This window comes from Saimiri boliviensis, chromosome 15 (assembly GCF_048565385.1).
Source record: "Saimiri boliviensis isolate mSaiBol1 chromosome 15, mSaiBol1.pri, whole genome shotgun sequence".
NCBI classification, from domain to species: Eukaryota; Metazoa; Chordata; class Mammalia; order Primates; family Cebidae; genus Saimiri; species Saimiri boliviensis.
The window spans coordinates 2,812,929-2,832,609 of NC_133463.1; the positions used below are offsets into that span (position 1 = coordinate 2,812,929).

A 19,681-nucleotide genomic window follows, 5' to 3' on the forward strand; every position below is an offset into this window, starting at 1 on the left:
ATTGATAATATTTTTGCATAATTACTAGCATTATAGGTGTCTATATCATCTATACTTAAATACTTTTCCTGGGCTGGGTGCAGTGGCTCACACCTGTAATCCCAGCACTTTGGGGGGCCAAGGCGGGTATGTCACCTGAGGTCATGAGTTCAAGACCAGCCTGGCCAACATTGTGAAACCCCCTCTCCAAAAATACAAAAATTAGTTGGGCATGATGGGTGGCAGGTGCCTGTAATCCCAGCTACTCGGGAAGCTGAGGCAAGAAAATCACTTGAACCCAGGAGGTGGAGGTTGCAGTGAGGTGAGATTGTGTCACTGCACTCCAGCCTGGGCAACAGAGCAAGACTCCATCTCAAAAAAAAAAAAAAAAAAAAAAAAACTTTTCCTGATATAAAAAAATTTTTATTAGACTTTTTTCTTTTAGAGCAGTTTTAGGTTCACAGCAAAATTGAGACGAAGGTACAGAGATTTTCCACACACCATCTACTCCCACACATGCATGCCCTCTCCATTACAAACATCCCTACCAGGGCGGCACATTGCTTACAACTAATGAACCTACATTGACACACCATACTCACCCAGAGTCCACAGTTTACATGAGGGTTCACTCTTGGCAGTGTAATTTTATGGGTTTGCACAAGTATGTAATGACATGTATCTACCACCATAGTATCATACAGAGTAGTTTCAGTGCCCTAAAAACCTGTACTCCACCTGTTTATTCCCCTCCCCACAAATCCGTGGAAAACATTATTTTTACTGTCTTCATAGTTTTGACTTTTCAGAATGTTATATAAAATTGTAAGTTTACAGTCTGTAGCCTTTCATATGGACTTCTTTCACTTAATAATATGCATTTAAGTTTCCATGACTTTTCATGGCTAGATAGCTCATTTCCTTTTGAGCACAGAATAATATTCCGATGTACCACACAGTTCAGTTTAGTTATTCATTTACCTACTGAAGGACATTTTGGTTGCTTCCAGGTTTTGGCAATTATGAATAAGAAAACTTTTTTTTTTTTTTTTTTTGAGACAGAATCTCACTCTGTTACTCAGACTGGAGTGCATTGTCACAATCTCAGCTCACTGTAACCTCCGCCTCCCAGGTTCAAGAAATTCTCTTGCCTCAGCCTCTTGAGTAGCTGGGATTATAGGCATCTGCCACTCGCCTGGCTAATTTTTGTTCTGTTTTGTTTTTTTTTTGAGAAGGAGTCTTGCTCTGTTGCCCAGGCTGGAGTGCATGCCCAGGCATGATCTCTGCTCACTACAACCTCCACCTCCTGTGTTCAAGTGATTCTCCCACTTCAGTCTCCAGAGTAGCTGGGATTACAGGTGCCTATCACCATGCCCAGCTAATTTTTTGTATTTTTAGCAGAAAATTAGTTTCACCATGTTGGCCAGGCTGGTCTCGAACTCCTGACCTCGTGATCTGCCCATCTCGACCTCCCGAAGTGCTGGGATTACAGGTGTGAGCCACTGTAGCCAGACATTGTGTTTTGTTTTGTTGAGAGAGACAGAGTCTCACTCTGTCGCTCAGGCTGGAGTGCAGTGATGCAATCTCAGCTCACTGAAACCTCTGCCTTCCGGGTTCAAGCAATTCTGTGCATGTGCCACCACACCCAGCTAATGTTTGTATTTTTAGTAGAGACAGGTTTCACAGTGTTGGCCAGGCTGGTCTTGAACTCCTGACCTCAGGTGATCCATCCACCTCGGCCTCCCAGCATGCTGGGATTAGAGGCATGAGCCACTGTGCCCAGCCTAATTTTTGTACTTTTAGTAGAAACAGGGTTTCACCATGTTGGCCAGGCTGATCTCGAACTCCTGTGCCTGCTTCAGCCTCTCAAAGTGCTGGGATTACAGGGGTGAGCCACAGTGCCTGGTCAGAGGAGAAATCTATTTTTAATAAAATTTTAGCAGTGTAGTGGTAATGCTGCTTTAATCAGTTACTGATGTCTTTGTGCAGATTATTTTATTGTTAATGACTTTGTTCATAACTGCAATAGTAGAGATAATTTCTTTTTTTTATTTTTTTTGAAACGGAGTCTCACTCTTGTTGCCCAGGCTGAGAGCAATAGCGCAATCTCAGCTCACCACAACCTCTGCCTCCCAGGTTCAAGCAATTCTCCTGCCTCAATCTCCTGAGTAGCTGGGATTACAGGCATGCACCACCACGTCCAGCTAATTTTGTATTTTTAGTAGAGATGAGGTTTCTCCATGTTGGTCAGGCTGTTCTCAAGCTCCTGACCTCAGGTGCTATCTGCTCATCTCGGACTCCCAAAAAAGTACTGGGATTATAAGCATGAGCCACCGTGCCCAAGAGATAATTTCATAGTTAATTTCAAAGGAGATGAGAACATTTTGGTTCATTAATAGATTGAAAGAGAGACCACTGGCCAAATCCAGAGTATTTACAAAGAGCATCTAAAATCTTTGGAGACTGTCAGAACTTCCAAAATATTCACCAATTTTTTTTTCTTTTTTTTGAGATGCTCTGTCACCCAGGCTGGAGTGCAGAGGTATGATCTCAGTTCACTGCAAACTCTGCCTACTGAGTTCAAGCAATTCTTATGCGTCAGCCCCCAGAATAACTGGGATTACAGGTGTTCACCATCACGCCTGGCTAATTTTTTTATTTTTAGTAGAGGTAGGATTTCACCATGTTGGCCAGGCTGGTCTTGAACTCCTGACCTCAAGCAATCCACCTGCCTTGGCCTCCCAAAGTGCTGGGATTACAGGCGTGAGCCACCACGCCTGACCAGAGAAGAAATCTATTTTTAATAAAATGTTCACAGTGTAGTGGTAGTACTGCTTTAGTTATTGATGTCGTTTTACAGATGATTTTATTGTTACTATGTTCATAACCCCAATGGTAGAGATAATTTCGTAGTTAATTCAAAGGAGATTAGACCATTCTGGTTCATTAATAGATTGAAAGAGAGGCCACTGGCCAAATCCAGATGATTTACAAAGAGCACCTAAAATCTTTGGAGACTATCAGAACTCCCAACCTCAATAACCTTATAGAAATCTTTGCCCCTCCTGAAATATTCACCAATTTTTTTAAATTTCTTTCTTTTTTTTTTCTTTAAGAGGAGGGTCTTGCTCTGTCGTCTAGGCTGGAGTGCAGTGGTACAGTAACAGCTGACTGCAACATTGACCTCTTGGGCCCAAGCGATTCTCTACCTCATCCGCCCACGTAGCTGGGACTACAGGCACTTGCCACCACACCCAGCTTTATTTTATTTTTTGTAGAAATGGGGTCTCACTCTGTTGCCCCAGCTGGTCTCAAACTTCTGGGCTCAAATAATCCTCCCACCTCAGCCTCCCAAATTGCTGGGATTACAGGCATAAGCCACTGCACCCAGCCCACTTATTTATTTATATCAGTATGGACCAGTGGATTCATCTTTTATTCAGCAAGTTGTATCTTTTATTGTATTCATTTTGATGCTCAGTTTTATCATATTTAAGCTGTCCCCTGTGTCCTTTGGACACATCCCCATCATTCTTTGAGTACCTCCTTATTTGACACAGTAAGATGTGTCAGACTCATCTTTTGCTTTCTGTGCTCTGGAATCAGCCATCTTTTCAAGAAGCTCTGGTTGATTTTAATGGAGAATGGTATTTGTTAGTTTTTCAGAGATGGCATCTTGCTATGTTTACTAGGCTGGAATGTAGTGGCTATTTGTAGGCACGATCTTGGTGCACCACAGCCTCAAACTCCTGAGCTCAAGTGATTCTCCCACCTCAGCCTCCCAAATAGCTGAGATTGCTCCTGAGTAGCTTGTGCCAGTGTGCCTGGTTAAGAGTGATATTTAGAAGCCAAGTTCTGGGTTCTAAGTGGGCTTGCTGCTATTGGGATGTCATTGCCTTTATGCCCTCTCAGTGGACAGAGGAAGGAAACGTGTGTCTGTGTTCTTCCACGTACACACATACATAACCATATCTACTGCTGTATTTCTGTCTATCTAAAATCATGATTTCATACCAGTACTTCCAACTGTAGAGCAATACCACAGAATTTATTCTAAGTTTCCCTGTTTCTATATGTATAACTCCCTTTTCCAACAGTGAGAGGCTTGGCTTCATTTTCCTCAGTATTACTTATTCATGCTTCCTGTGTGTAATCAACCTCCTGACAGTGTAGACTATCTCCTTCATCCCAAACCTCAACTACAGACCATGCAAGTGACCTTCTCTGCCCAGTCCTGTTAACCACCCATTTGGAATGCTCAGCCTGACCACACAATCTGTGCCAGCAACACCAGCTGAACCTCCCAAGTAGCCATGTTCTCAGGCCCTGCCCCTGCTTACCATCCTTGGCTCCATTTGCATCTACCGAATCCTAAGCCCTGACCAAGAGGAAGGGGCAGAATACCAGCTTAATGGAACTTGAAAAGGCATTACAAGTTTTGCAGATAAGAAAAAAATGAAAAAGAAAAAATGTAGAAGAAAAGAAAATAATAAAGCCTGTTGCAGACACAACAAATTTGCCACACCTGCTTTATACCAAGGCCCTGTACAAAGTCCGAGGGCAAGTAAGATCTATTTCTAACCCTGAGGAAACTTAAAGTGCCTGGAAAGAATAATATGTATGTACTAGATAGGAAACAACATTGTAATTAACACTCTTAAGTATATAAACACAGGACCAGGAGAAAAAGAATAATGGATTCTGCCTGAGGAGGTCGGTGAACAAATGGAATGCTGCCAGGGAAGTGTGGCCTGTTCCCAATGAAGGAGGCCTTTAACCAGGTGCAAGGTCAAGGATCCCAGGGCACATGGGGCTAGTGACCAAGATATGCAAAGTCTAGTGTATGTTTTAAAGTATATTTAAAGTAACATCTTAAATTGTTAGTATGTATATAACTTTTGCTTTTAAATGCCTTTAAAACATTTTTGATATGATAGTTAATCTTTATTGTGTCTTCAAATTGTAGCTAAAGAGTCTGCTTCTTCTGGAGCAAAGGGAGATCTGGCTACTGGTGACCGACGTCACCCTGCAGACAAAGGAGGAGAGTGACCCCAGGCTTCCCAGAACCCTGCTGGTCTATGTGACCCCCATGTGTGTGCTGGACTCTGAAGTCCTGGAGGCACTGGGTGGGACTGCCTCTTACAGCATTCTCTTCAAAGATGCTCTCCGAGACCAGGGTATGCTTGCTTCTCCACAGCTTGGTTGCAGGGGCGGCTGATAGGTGTCCATAGAATAGCTCTTGTGGCCTATGGATGCCTCCATGTTGCTTGGACACTGCCGGCATCTTCGGGGAGCCCATCACAGATATGGCCCATGTACCAGCCTTCACTGACCCTGTAGCAGCCACCTGGGCAGAACCAGCTCTGTGGACATGCTATTGCTCACTCCAGAATTGTATGCTGGTGGCCCCCTGTACTGCTGCAGAATCCACAAACAAACCAAAAGCTAGAATGTTAGAAATGCATATGGTTAGATCAGCCAACCCCCTTTTCCAGGGATCAAACTAAAATCCTGCCTAAGCTGTCTTTTTTACATTTTTATTGAGACATAACTCACATTCCACGTAATTGACCCTTTCTGGATTGACTTGAATCTCACATCTGAGTGCTTTTTTAGCTTTGCGCACGGGGTTTGGAGTGTGCACACACAGTGCATTGTGCTGCTGGACTGTCTCATACCTGCACCTTCACCTACATGACTCTAGTGGTAGCAAAGGAGACTGTCATTATTGGCACAATTCACTTTTTTCATCAAGGCTTCAATAACCTGAAGTGTCTGTGTTGGCAGGTCGGATTATTTGTGCTGAAAGGACTGTCCTCTTGCTTCAGAAGCCCCTTTTGAGTGTGGGCTCTGGTGTAAGCTCCTGTGAGCTGCCTGGCCCAGTGACACTCGACAGTCTGGACTCTGCCACACCTGTCAACTCCATCTGCAGTGTTCAAGGTAGGCAGCCTTCTCACAGGAAATGATATTTGTACTTTGTTAACTACTTTATATGCATTTAGTCATTTATTCAACAAGGATTTGTGGAGCACCCACTACGTTCCAAACACTGGATACATAAGGAACAAAAGCAGAAGTTGTTCTTGGTATCAGACTTGAGTCAGAAGGATGCGAATCAGCTGAGCACAGACAGGCCTAGCCCTCAGGCCCTGAGTGCTCCAACCGCCGATACCTGGGCCCGTGTCTTGTTGGGGAACTCAGGGAAGGCTTCCCAAAGACAGGAGTCTCAAGCTGAGATCTGAAGCATAGAGGGACTACTTAGGTCAGGGATAGAGCAGGAGGAACATTCCTGGGAAGAGAGCCGGACTTCAGAAGGCCACTGGCATGAGAGAGCTGGTGAGCAGGGGTGCCCGGGAAGAGGCAGGACAGGCAGCCAGATGGAGCTGTGGGCAGGCTCAGGCTGGTGGTGTCAGGAATGCACTCTGTCACTGGCACAGGGGGCCTGGTCTGATGTTCTCCCTACAGAGCAGAGTGGAGGGGCTGGGTGGCAGTGGAGGTAGCGGTAGAGAAGGAAATCTGGGGTGGACTTAGGGAAATCAGAAGGTTGAGCAATGAATTGGGCATGATGGAGGCAAAAGACATAGCTGACTACCTCTGAGCTCCGGGCTCAGACGAGGTGACAGTGGTGCTGTTCATTAAGTAGGATGTGGCAGGCAAGGTCAGCTTTGAGGGGACCCTCTCAGTTCTATCCGGAGAGTTTGCGTGTTTTGTATACATCTGAGATGTTCAGCAGCTGATGGGATATGTGAGTCTAGAGCTGAAAATAGCATTAATATTTTCTCTTTTTTTACTTTATAAAACTTAGTAATAAAAGTCATACATGTCTAGCGGATCTAGTGAAAAATAAATGAAGATAAAGGTAACAGCCCACCCTCTGTCCCTAGCTTCTTACTGCATTGGTGCACCCAGGAAACACAGCCACTTGTCTTGAGGGGACATGTGTGCTTGCAAGTCAGATGGTTTATTGCACATTATTCTGCCACTCACTTCCCTCACTTGCTTCCCTCTAGCAGAGATGTCTGTCCAGGTAGGGAGAGAGATCTAACTCAAGAGTTTAATAGTCACATAGCATCCCTTCATAGGAATAAACTCTTCCTCCAGTTGTGGACATCCAGGATTTCTCGTCTTTTTGCAATTATTAAACAAGGCTGTAATAAACATTCTCGGATATCAGTCCCTATCGATTTCTGTAAAGGAGGATTTCAGCAGTTTGGGGTTCAGGGACTTTTTAAACAATTTTATTGAGCTATAACTCAGTAATACCCTATAATTCACTCATTTAAAGTGTTTTTAGTATTCACAGAATTGTGCAAACATCACTACAGTCTAATTTTAGAACAAAAACCCAAACCCCGTCATGCCCCATTACCAACCACCCTCCCACACACTGGTCTTAGGAAACCACCACTCTACTGTTTGCATCCATGAATTTGCCTATTCTGAACTTTTTTTTTTGTTTTTTGTTTTGTTTTGTTTTGTTTTGTTTTGAGATGGAGTCTCTGTCACACAGGCTGGAGTGTAGTGGTGTAATCTCTTCTCACTGAAACCTCTGCCTCCCGGGTTCCAGCAGTTCTCCTGCCTCAGCCTCCCAAGGAGCTGGGATGATATGCATATACCACCATGCCCAGCTAATTTTTGTATTTTTAGTGGAGACAGGGTTTCATCATATTGGCCAGATTGGTCTTGAATTCCTGACCTCAGGTGATCTGCCCACCTCAGCCTCCCAAAATGCTGGGATTACAGGTGTGAGCCACCACGCCCAGCCTATTCTGGACATTTCATGTTAACTGGAATAGTATTTCAGCGGGTACAAAAGTAATTGCAGTTTTTGCCATTAAAAGTAAGGGAAAGAGCTGAGATTAATTTTGCACAAACCTAATATACTATGTGGTGTTTCATGATTGGCATCTTGCACTCAGCATGTTTTCAAAGTTCATCCACAATGCACTGTGTATTCCTTTTATGGCAGAATAGCATTTCATTGTACAGATATGCCACATTTTATTCTTTCCTCAGTTGATGGACATTTCATTTAGGTTGTTACTACTGTTTGACTGCTAAGAATAGAGATACTATGAATATTCATGGACAAGATTTTGTTTGAACACCTGTTTTGAAATTTGGGGTGTGAATCCAGGACTGGAATTGCCTAGTCATACAGTAACCCTGCATTTAACCTTTTTGAAGAACACCAGTATGTTCCAAATCGGCTACACTAAGGGTTTCTGCATCTTCTTTTTTGTTGTTGTTGTTACTGTTTTTTCTGAGACAGAGTCTCACTCTATCACCCTGGCTGGAATGCAGTGTCGTGATCTCAGCTCACTGCAGCCTCCACCTACTGGGTTCAAGAGAGTCTCCTGCCTCAGCTTCCCAAGTAGATGGGATTACAGGCGTGTACCACCACAGCTGGCTACTTTTTGTTTTTTGGGTTTTTTTGTTTGTTTGTTTTTTTTGTTTTTGAGACGGAGTTTCACTCTTGTTACCCAGGCTGGAGTGCAATGGTGCCATCTCGGCTCACCGCAACCTCCGCCTCCTGGGTTCAGGCAATTCTCCTGCCTCAGCCTCCTGAGTAGCTGGGATTACAGGCACGCGCCACCACACCCAGCTGATTTTTTGTAGTTTTAGTAGAGACGGGGTTTTACCATGTTGGCCAGGATGGTCTCGATCTCTTGACCTCGTGATCCACACGTCTCGGCCTCCCAAAGTGCTGGGATTACAGGCTTGAGCCACCACGCCCGGCTGTTTACTTTTTGTATTTTTAATAGAAATTGTGTTTTGCCATGTTGGCCAGGCTGGTCTCAAACGCCTGACCTCAGGTGATACCCCCACCTCGGCCTCCCAAAGTGCTGGGATTGCAGGTGTGAGCCACCGTACCCAGCCAGTTCGTACATCTTTATTAGTAAAAGATTTTGGTAAATTAGTTAACAGAAAGCATATCAAAATTCAGACTTCCAGAGTAATGTCTAAGATGGCTGGTTTTCCTCACCCTTCCTGTAACTAGTTCCTGATGTTTTCTAATTGTTGATGAACAGAAGGCTCCTGTGATTCCACTGTTGCTTTCACCTTCTTTTCACTGTGTTGAGGCCATTTGGATTTTCTCTTCTGCACATCTCCTTTTGCGGCTAATGCTGACGCATAACTGCAGTTATGGGGTGATGGCTTATATGTAAAATAGAGCTAATGGAATCAGCCTCAAACCACTGTTGAGAATTAAATGAGATAATGCTCAGAAGGCTTCGGGGGCTTTGAAGCTCTGAGGCATCTCAGTACTGGTACCAAGAGTCAGGAAGGGAGGGAGGGATGTCAGGGCGATGTCTGAGGGCTGCAGCCAGTGACTGCAGTGGGTGGGTGGCCTTAGGACCATCAGGGTTTGTCAAGCAGAGTTGGGTAAGGCCGTAAGAGCTGGTAGAAGGGCACATGGAAAACCCACAGAAGTGCTGGGAGCAGTTATAAACCCTTTCAAGTGCTGGGAGAGAGGCAGGAACCAAGAAGGGCAGCAGGGGACGCAGTTGCTTGTGTATCGCTCTGCTTTCCCTGGCCATGTGGAGGAGATTATATGGTTGGATTTTTTCATGAAGAAATTCTGCAGCCCCATAGACTATGATCCAAAGCAGCAAGAGATGATTGGCAGGAAGAGGTAGAAGGGCAGAGGGGCTGCAGGGGTAGAGCAGACTGCATGGCTCATGTGCGCCAGCATGGAGCTGCCCCTTGGTGTAGAGCAGCACTGCACCCCCGAGCGGACTACAAGGACAGGGCGCATGGCACAGAGGGGTGCAGTCTGCTCCCTGGGGTGCATGCGCTCTTTGTGTGCCTTTGGCAATGACCTATCACCTGCTTCCAGAGCTTTTTGATCTCCAGGCACTTCTATAAGGACATCCCTTCCACCTTCCTTCTCTCCATTGGTTGCTACCTGTTCTCTCACCCAGGATTGGCCAGGGACTCAGAGAGAGAACATCCCACAGTGGAGGTCTCAGCTCTGGGTCTGAAAGTCACTGCCATGCCACACACCAGTTAGGCTGAATGGGACCCTGTTATTCTATGACCATAAGAATCGCCACTTCCCATAGCAGTGTCTCATGAGTAATTATGTACCTGAAGAACCCCAAGGAGGGTTTCCCTAACGCATTCCTGACTACAGGCAGTGAGTGCCACAGAGGTGCACACAGAGGCAGACACTCCCGTCTTGTGCCTGTGGCAGTAGGCCTGGCTGTTGGTACACTGAGGGAACTTTGCTCTAGGTGGTCAGATGCAGCCTCATGTGACTTAGTGCAGCGACCTCCCAGTTGGGCATTACCTGTGGTGACAGCAGCTGGGAACACTGATGAGCCTCAGCCATCCTTAGGCCCCACCTCACTCAAACTGAACCTTCATATGGGTGGTAAGAACTAAATACGTGTAATGTAATCAATAGGCACATAAAGCTCTGTTCCTAATAGCAAATTTAGGTGTTCCAGAGATCTGCAGTTGAGACCCTTAAGCACCTAGGCACTGGCAGGAGAGCAGCACAAGACGCCATTCCTAACACTTGGCTGCTGCCTTCAGATCTCTGTGGGCTTTGCTGAGTGTAACACCTTTCTAAAATGTGAGAGGCGCTGGAGCGCATGCTCTGCTGGCACCCTCCTTGATCAAAAACAGCTGCACACGTCCAAGCCCCGTGTCCATGTCAGACACATACAAGGACTCCAGAGGCTGCAATGTGGCTTCCTGTGTCCAGTCCACCCAAGCCACATTGCAAAGCTTGCAGCCGGGATCTGTGTTTTTATTACAAGATTTGAAAGGACAGTAAGAGTGGAGGCGTGCTCTATTAAAGCCATGTGCTTGCCTCCATGTGCAGTAGGGAGGGCATCATATCAGTCACATACAGAGACCCTCACGTGCATTTGTCCTTTGCTCAGTCAGCACTTTTCCCAACCCTAAGCCAAGAAGCAAGATTTCTAAATGGGAGGAAAACACACTGCAGCTGGTTCATGTATTTTGCATGTATTAAGATGAAAAGGGGTGTTTTATTTTCTGTGCCCTCATTTTATAAGTTGGTGGGATCAACATTTCCAACTAAGCCAGTTGTATTTGACACTTTTTTCCTTTCTCAAATTCACTTAAGAAATATGCTTAAACTACTTATCTTTGGCTCTTTTTTTCTTTTTTCTGTAAAGAAAAAGAGGAAAGAGCTCCTTTTTTTTTTTTTTTTTTGAGACGGAGTTTTGCTGTTGTTACCCAGGCTGGAGTGCAATGGTGCGATCTCGGCTCACGGCAACCTCCGCCTCCTGGCTTCAGGCAATTCTCCTGCCTCAGCCTCCTGAGTAGCTGGGATTACAGGCACGCGCCACCATGCCCAGCTAATTTTTTGTATTTTTAGTAGAGACGGGGTTTCACCATGTTGACCAGGATGGTCTTGATCTCTTGACCTTGTGATCCACCCGCCTCGGCCTCCGAAAGTGCTGAGATTACAGGCTTGAGCCACCGCGCCCGGCAGCAGTCTACTTTTTATTAATTAAGGTAGCAGTCATTTACCAGGCACCGAATAAACCAGTGAGTGGGCCTGTGCTGGGCCTGCAGGCTCTGGGCGGGAGCCAGGCAGTGCGGGACGTGCTCTGGGGCTTGGGGAAGCGGCCACTCCATTTTCCCCTTGTACCTCCTCATGGGTCTGCCTGTTGTGAATTAGTCAACACTGTGTTCCGGCTCCATTATGAGCCTTTATTGACTTTGCTTTTCATCCCTTTGGCTCACTTTGACAATGTCATTAGCCATTTCAAAATCAAGATCTATTATTTTCATTTTTTAAAAGTCAGTCAAGTATGCATTGCATGAATGCACTTTAATAAAGCAAGCCTACTCATTCTCATACCTCTGCTTTATCCTCTAAAGATAAATTTCTCCTAACGCTTATTCTAGTGCGGAATGAAATTTTTTTGCTCCAAGAGTGGAAAGGAAGACCCTTCTATTTTTCTAGAAACTTCCTTTTACTTTTTCTTCAAACATCTAATTTCACCACTTTTCAACAAGGATGCCCGTGATTTGCCGATCTCTCTAGATGATATTACAACGCTTCACATACAGGAAAATCAAACCATCTCAATCTCCAACAAGCACTGAGCAAGCTCACCCAGCCTCACCCTGGCCATGGTGTGCACAGTTGGCCAAGGCCCCATGTGGCCTGCACTGGCTGGCTGGTGGACCCCCTCACTCCCTTCCTCGGGAAGCCTTCTGTGACCCTCTGGGAAGCCCAGGGGTGTCTCTGACACATGTGTCACTTGTCTTTCATTTGTCATTTTTTTTGGGGGGGGGAGGAGGTTGGGGGCAGGGTCTTCCCTGTCTCCCAGGCTGGAGTGCAGTGGCATAGTCACAGCTCCAACACTCATCACTGTGTTAAGGAGTCTAAATACTATGACTGCTACAGAAAAAGCACAGACCTAAGTGTGCCATATGGGGAGTGTTTGAGGGACTGTGACAGGGCTCCTCAGAGGAGTATCGGTAAGAGAGCACAGTCTTCCAGCAGCCGGAAAGGAGGCCGAGACGGCAGGCAGGTGGCTCCGCTGTGGCGCTCTAACTACCTATGCATCTGGAGAAAGATCCCAAGGAAGAGACTTCGGTTAGGTGGTAATATGCGGGCGAGTTTTAAAACCTACTTTTTATTGCCGTAATTTTTCTTTGTACAATAAATGGAAATTATACAAACTTAGGAGCATTTATATAAACTCACAAGTAAGGAAAAAATCAGGAGGCCCCTCATGTTGTCATCTGCACGTGGAGGAGCGGAGGAGCCGGAGAGGCAGAAGCACCTCTGAGGTGGGCTTTTCTTCCCTTGGGTCTAGGCACTGTGGTAGGCGTGGACGAGAGCACTGCCTTCTCATGGCCTGTGTGTGACCAGTGTGGCAACGGGAGATTGGAACAGAGGCCGGAAGACAGGTAAAGGGATAGGGGCTGTCCTGAAAACTCTGGAACCCAAAGGGCACAGCAGCAACCCAACCGCAGAGCCTGGGCCTTGCTGCCTCAGGTGACTCCCCCGAGAGCTCAAGGGGCAACCTCGCCTCTGCTGAGCGGCAAGGGAAGAGGCTCCTGGAGCCCGAGGGGTTTTCCTTACTGAGATTTCTGCTGTTTCTTGCACTGCTCCTGTTATGAGATAAAAGTGCTGGGTTTTGTCCCCACCTCCTTTATTATCAGTCAGGAGAATAAAGAAAAACAGGACAAACATGAATAAGTGAGACAAACTTGGTAACTGTACAGCTTGGCCTTGTGAAATGTGCAGACATGTACAGAGACCACGTTTATGTGAGCAGCTACTGGGCAGATGTCCCTCCCCTCCCCACTGTGCTGCCCTCCCTCAGGGTCTGGGCCAGTGTCAGTGCAGTTCGCCCCTGTGGAGTCAGTGCTCCAGCCTCCCAAGTGCAGTGTCATATGATAGAAAGGGACAGACTCATTACTTTTCTGCTTCTTAACGGCCAGGTGCGGTGGCTCACACCTGTAATCCCAGCACTGTCAGAGACCGAGGCAGGCGGATCACTTAAGGTCAGGAGTTCGAGACCAGCCTGGCCAACACCGTGAAACCCCATCTCTACTATTAATTTTTAAAATACAAAAATTAGCTAGGCATGGTGGCACACACCTATAGTCCCAGCTACTCAGGAGGCTGGAGTAGGAGAATTGCTTGAACCAAGGGGAGAGGGAGGTTGCAGTGAGCCGAGATCACGACACTGCACTTAACCTGGGTGACAGAGCAAGAGCGAGACCCTGTCTCAAAGAAAAACCACGGCAAAGAGCAAATGTTTCCTTGACATGCCTATGCTGGTGACCCTACACAGCCATCGCTAGACCACGTGGAAGAGATAAGGGGGCACGTGTGCAGGCGTGCATGGTAGCACAGAGCAGTGGCCATGCTAGCATCTGAGAGCAGGCTTTCTCTCCCTGGCCTGACCCCTGGCCTCCCTTCCTGGGAGGCTCATATCCCTCCTCTGCTCCCCTCCTTGGCCTCCAGCCAGTGCTACTCAAAAGATGATGTTCATCCCTTGGAAAGGCTGAGTCCAGGCAGCTGCAGGCATCTCTCAGAAACTTGATTCTGAGAGTAAAGCCCGTTCTCTCTCTCAGCAGACATTCGTGTTTAGCAAAGTGTCTTCCACTGGAGCTTTGCTGACGTAGGCCCCCCGGGGCCTTGTCTTCCCTTGGCTTTTCATATACCAGAGGCGCCTTTTCCTGTGGGGACTGCTCCCGGGTGGTCACATCTCCTGTTCTCAAGAGGCACCTGCAGGTCTTCCTGGACTGCCGCTCAAGACTCCAGTGCAGAGTGAAGGTCAAGGTAGGAGCCAGGCCAGAGCGCACACGCACTCGTAGCTCACTCCAGCATGGCGAGGGTAAGGCTGAGCTGGAGCAGGTGCACGTCCTCCTACACACCTGCAGAGGCGCTGGGACTTGGCTCGGATGGGTTGCATCTGGAGCTCCGTCTAGGTCCTAGGAGCTTTCCTGGGAAAGGTGGGAGGATGCACCCTGTTTGAACACAGTCTCTCCGTGTTAAAACACATTTGACCTAAGGCCATGAGACTGAAGCTCTGTAGACAGGTGGTTTGGATGTGGCGTGTTAATTTTCGGGAGAGAGTGATTTCACTGGAGCACTGACTGCATTGGAGGGAGTCTAACCCAGCCCTGCTTCTGCCGTTGCAGCTGTTGCAGCACAGCATTTCTTCCCTGCTAAGGTTTGCCGCTGGTGAGGATGGGGTAAGTCCAGGGGGCCCCACACTTGGTAGCCTACATGAGCAAATCATCCCCAGAGGAACCCCAATCCCAAATGTGTTTTGTTACAACAGATCCCACTAGGAAGTGGTGTAGATGCTCGAGAGTGAAACGCAGATATGTCTCACCACAGCCATTCAAGCCAGTGGGGTCCTTTCCTCTGCGGAAAAGAGGTGATTTTAGATCAGCTCTGAGGTAGATACAGGAATCTGTCCCCGGCCTTTTTTTTTTTTTTTTTTTTTTTTTTTTTTTTTTTTTTGACAGAGTCTTACTCTGTGCCCAGGCTGGAGTGCAGTGGCATGATCTCAGCTCACTAAAACCTCTGCCTCTCAGGTTCAAGTGATTCTCCTGCCTCAGCGTCCCAAGTAGCTGAGACTACAGGTACGAGCCATCACCCCTGGCTAATTTTTTATTTTTAGTAGAGACTGCGTTTCACCATGTTGGCCTGGCTGGTCTTGAACTCTTGACCTCAGGTGAGCCACTGCGCCCAGCCTGTCCCCTGCTTTGATTACAGCAACACAGTCTTGAGTTGGAGTGCTACTGCCAAGTGTCATGTTAATAGGATGGAATTCCTTGAGATGGATTTTTTTTTTCTTTTTTTAAACACTGAGTATTCCAGACTCTAGATAACTCGTAATGTGACTGTCCAGCCCTGAGAGTCTCTGTGGTAACACTTAGTAAAGCAGGGTGGCTCCTCCAAGAAAAGTCACATAATATATAATTGGTGGGCCAAAGAGTTTCTGCTGTGTGAAAACTGACCCTCATAAACGAAGCATCTGTCCCGGAGATGCCACCTCTGTCTTGTCAAAGCCATTTGAAAACACCACAAGTGGCTCATGGAATAGCCACAGAAGGGCGCTGGGGACCAGCCACTCAGTGGCCCCTGGGCACAGCCCAAGTTCACAAGAGGCACCTGGAACCCAGGTGGGCTCCATATCCAGGGAGCTGACTTGGGCCATACTGGACGGGAGTGTGGTGACTGGAGAGGCCCATCATGCCTGGAGCTCTGTGGTCAGTCAGATAAGGGGTCTTTGTCTAAGGGGTCTCCATGGCCAGACTCTAGCCAGAATTTTTATTTTCTTTTAGACAGTGTCTTACTCTGTCATCCAGGCTGGAGTACAGTGGTTCAACCATAAGCTCACTACAGCCTTGAACTCCTGGGTTCAAACTGTTCTCCTGCCTCAGCCTTCCAAGTATCCAGCCCGAATTTATGGTGACTTGACCCGTCCTATGGAGACTCCTGCCTGCCCCATGATCCCTGCCACCCTCTCCCCCACTGCACCTTAGGAGGGGCCAGCAACCCTGCGAAGCAGAGCAGCAGTGTGTCCTGTCATGGAAAGCATGCCTGTCAGAGTTGGATTAAATTGGAACATGGACAAGTCTGTGAGCAGGATCTTTGGGGATCACAGGTGACTGCACACTAGAATCACCTGCAAGCTCAAAAGAGATTCTGCTCTTGGCCAGGCATGGTGGCTCATGCCTGTAATCCCAGCACTTTGGGAGTCCAAGGCAAGTGGATCACCTGAGGCGTCAGGAGCTCGAGACCAACCTGGCCAACATGGTGAAACCGCATCTCTACTAAAAATAGAAAACAATTAGCCAGGTATAGTGGCACACACCTGTAACTCCAGCTACTCAGGAGGCTGAGAATCACTGGAACCCAGGAGGCAGAGGTTGCAGTGAGCCAAGATTGTACCACACTCCGGCCTGGACAACAGAGCAAGACTCCACCTCAAAAAAAAAATAAAAGTTTCCGCTCCCTCCTGGCATAATGCCCACCGGCTTTAAAGCTCTTCAGTGACCCTGAGCTCCAGCTCGGACCTGTCCCCTGAACTGCTGCGCACAGGGATTGATGCTGAGGCAGGGCTGTGGAGGCTCAGCGGCAAGCATTCCCCAGTGGTGGAACTGAGCCTACCTTGTTCTCAGGTTTCCCCATTAAACTTTCCAATGTTCCAACAAGGTGGAGTCCATTTTCCCTGCAGCGCCAAGGGCAAAGACATCCCACAGAGGGAAAGTCGTGGTTACCCCACAGAGTGACCACCTGTAGAGTTGGGAGCCAGCCCAAGGGGCATAATGGGGAACGGCCTATGTGCTTTTCTGTCCTTAAGAGAGTTGAAGTGTGTAACAGGCAACCGACCACACGGCAGTGCCTGTCGCAATTCCTTGTCTCCTCGTCTGAGTCCTGAGGGAAGGAGGAAGAGAGGAGGCAGTGCCCAGAAGGGGTAGGTGCCCACAGCTGACCGGGTAGAAGTTTCCAGCTAGGGGGGTTTGAGCAGGTGGTAAAGATAGCAGATCTGGGTTTTCCGTGAACACATCTTCATGGAGAATATTGGGAGAAAGCATTAGAAACACGGCTGTTTGAGAACACAGAACAAAATGAACCGCAACCCACAACCTCAACACATTCAACCAACAACAGTTGGCCATGGCACCCAGCTCCCCAGCTCCTCCGTGCTGCTCAGAAGTGTGGGGCAGTGCTGTGGCAGCAGCTGCCTGCTGGTCCCTGCAGGCTCTTCAGGAGGGCACCCTGATTGCCATCCAGGAAGCCTCCAGCAATGGACAGCGCTTGACACCCCTGCTGACCCTCACCCCTTTGGAGACGCAGAGACCAGGAACCCTGGTAGAAATCCTTCCTGCACTTGGTTTCCTTCTGGCTGAGGCGCGTGTTCCGCCTACACAGTTAGCTTGTCAACTAGAATATTCCCATAGATGAAAGCCCTGCTTATAAAGAGCTCAAAGGTGTGTGTACATGAGTGCACATGTGTGCACGTTTGTGAAGTCTGTGTGCATCAGAGCACCTTTGCCCGTGCCCATGTGCATGTGTATATGTGTCCACTTGAGTGTGCTGTTACGTACATACGCTTGACACATGTGGACATGTGTGCATGTGTATATGTATATGCACTGGTTGAGGGCCAGAGGGTGGCAGCAGCCCCAGTATCACCTTCTTGGGTGCTCTGGCTTCAGGGCCAACACCAGTGCGCTGTGGGTAAGTTCCAAGTCTGGAAGTAGACAATTTAGGAGGCTCTTTACCCCATGCCCAACTCTACTCACAGTGGGTGATCAGGTCTTTACCACCGATCTGGAAAGAAGCTGATAGAAGATGGGTGCCAGAGGGGACTGGGTGGAGATACTAGCTGAGAGATACCCAGTATGGATTCTGTCAGTTTTCTGGGTGAGCATGCACATTGACCAAAATTCAGAGAATCAAATTGGGGCTTTCCACAAGAACCGTAACTCCATTCCCTGGGGCAAACATACTGTTTCAGTTAAGATGCATGAGTGTTAAGTTTTATGCCTTTACTGTAATGTGGTCAGGCTGCAGATGTAAAAACAATAGGATTGTCTGTAGTTGTGCATCTCATTTCTCAATAGTAACATTATTGTGACATGGAACTTGAAGTGTGTTTCCTTAGCTTTTAGAAAAGAACAATTTTGTACATCTGCAGACCCACACTCATATGAGTAGTGCTTGGGAGTTTGCTGATATGGTTGTTTTAACCTCTTCATGTTAATTTCTCTCACACATAAAAGATTTATTATTTGGGCACAGTGGCTGATGCCTGTAATACCAACACTTTGGGAGGCCCAGTCGGGCAGATCACCTGAGGTCAGGAGTTCACCTGGCCAACATGGCAAAAACCTATCTCTATTAAAAATACAAAAATTAGCCAGGCATGGTGGTGTGCACCTGTAATCCCAGCTACTTGGGAGGCAAGGCAGGAGAATCGCTTGAACCCTGGAGGCAGAGGTTGCAGTGAGACGAGTTTGTACCACTGCACTCCAGCCTGATGATAGAGACTGTCTCAAAAAAAAAAAAAAAAGAATGCAAAGAAAAAGCTAAGTCTCATGACAAAAACACGGAGAATTTTAGCCCAGTGTAACTCTAGAAGAAATGGGATCCTATTAAGGAAGGAAGTTTGGGGCAAGGCACCAGGAAATCCCTTGACCGGAAGTGCTGCTAGATTGGGGAAGTGTCCCAAAGGAAGCGGGAGACAGCTGTGGGCACTGCACGCCCAGCCCCTGCCTTCCCAGCAGAGCCTGTGTGCATCTTGTCCCAAGTAAAAACGGAATTCAGTTCCCAGAACGGGGTAGGTAGTTCCTTCGCTTGCCAAAATAAATGGTTTTTTTTTTTTTTTTTTTTTTAATAGCGGCTCTTCATTTGTTTCTCCTTCCTGCCCCTGTTCTCAGCCATTTGAGGAGCGGAAGGTCGTGCACTGGGGAAAGGGCCTTCCACTCTGGCTCTCTGGTTTTCTCTGTTGTTGGGAACAGAACGTTCCAGGCTGTTTGCTTTAACCAGTGTGTCTGTATCACTGCAGAGCTACGAAGTGAAGAGTGTCCTCGGAAAGGAGGTGGGGTTGTTAAATTGTTTTGTCCAGTCCGTAACCACCCACCCCACGAGCTGCATTGGATTGGAGGAAATCGAGCTTCTGAGTGCCGGAGGGGCCGCTGCCGAACACCAGCAGTGGCCGCAAGGTCTGTGAACTTTGCAATGTGGCTGCGAGGGTGCTGCTGCTGGTAATTTGGGGTAGGTATTTGTTAACTATGGACACAGTGAACATAGTTTACAATCTTGAAACTTAGATTTTTCTGAGGAAATGTTAATACGATGTAAGTTTTGTAAACTTATAAATCCAAATACCCTTTAAAACAGTTGTTTTTTATTTTCTACAAATTTATAGGCATATTGACTGTTGTTTTCACGTTGAATCTTAAGCTTGAGTTCATTTACTATTTTATGCAATATCAGAAAAATATTCTGTTCATTTGTAATTTTAACACGTTGAACATTTTTACCATGATTGAGCATGTTTTTCTTACAGTATGTTTTAACATTCCCTCAAAGAGTACCCTGCAAAGTGTAAACTTTTGTTCCGTATTGTGGTATTACTGTTCTGCTACAATTAATGTCAAACCTAAGTATTTTGCAATTCACTACTTCAGGAAAATTTTCCAGGGAACTGTATCAGAGGTCAAATTG

The 19,681-nt window shown here is 47.0% G+C and overlaps 1 protein-coding gene across 7 annotated transcripts in view; it reads left to right on the plus strand.

Moving 5' to 3' along the window:
* Nucleotides 1–19,228, plus strand: part of SPIDR (scaffold protein involved in DNA repair) — a 401,999-nt gene extending 382,771 nt beyond the window's left edge. For 6 of the 7 annotated variants that reach the window (XM_010351608.3, XM_010351611.3, XM_074386637.1 and 3 more), the window contains 6 exons: nucleotides 4,946–5,156; nucleotides 5,767–5,919; nucleotides 12,792–12,885; nucleotides 14,155–14,269; nucleotides 14,632–14,685; nucleotides 19,020–19,228. In XM_010351608.3, the coding sequence (XP_010349910.3) occupies nucleotides 4,946–5,156; nucleotides 5,767–5,919; nucleotides 12,792–12,885; nucleotides 14,155–14,269; nucleotides 14,632–14,685; nucleotides 19,020–19,184 (792 nt within the window). In that variant the 3' untranslated portion in view covers nucleotides 19,185–19,228. Of the gene's footprint in view, nucleotides 1–4,945; nucleotides 5,157–5,766; nucleotides 5,920–12,791; nucleotides 12,886–14,064; nucleotides 14,270–14,631; nucleotides 14,686–19,019 lie in introns of those variants that run through there. The other variant, XM_074386636.1, reaches the window with a different exon arrangement.
* The last annotated feature ends 453 nt before the right edge of the window (nucleotides 19,229–19,681 follow it).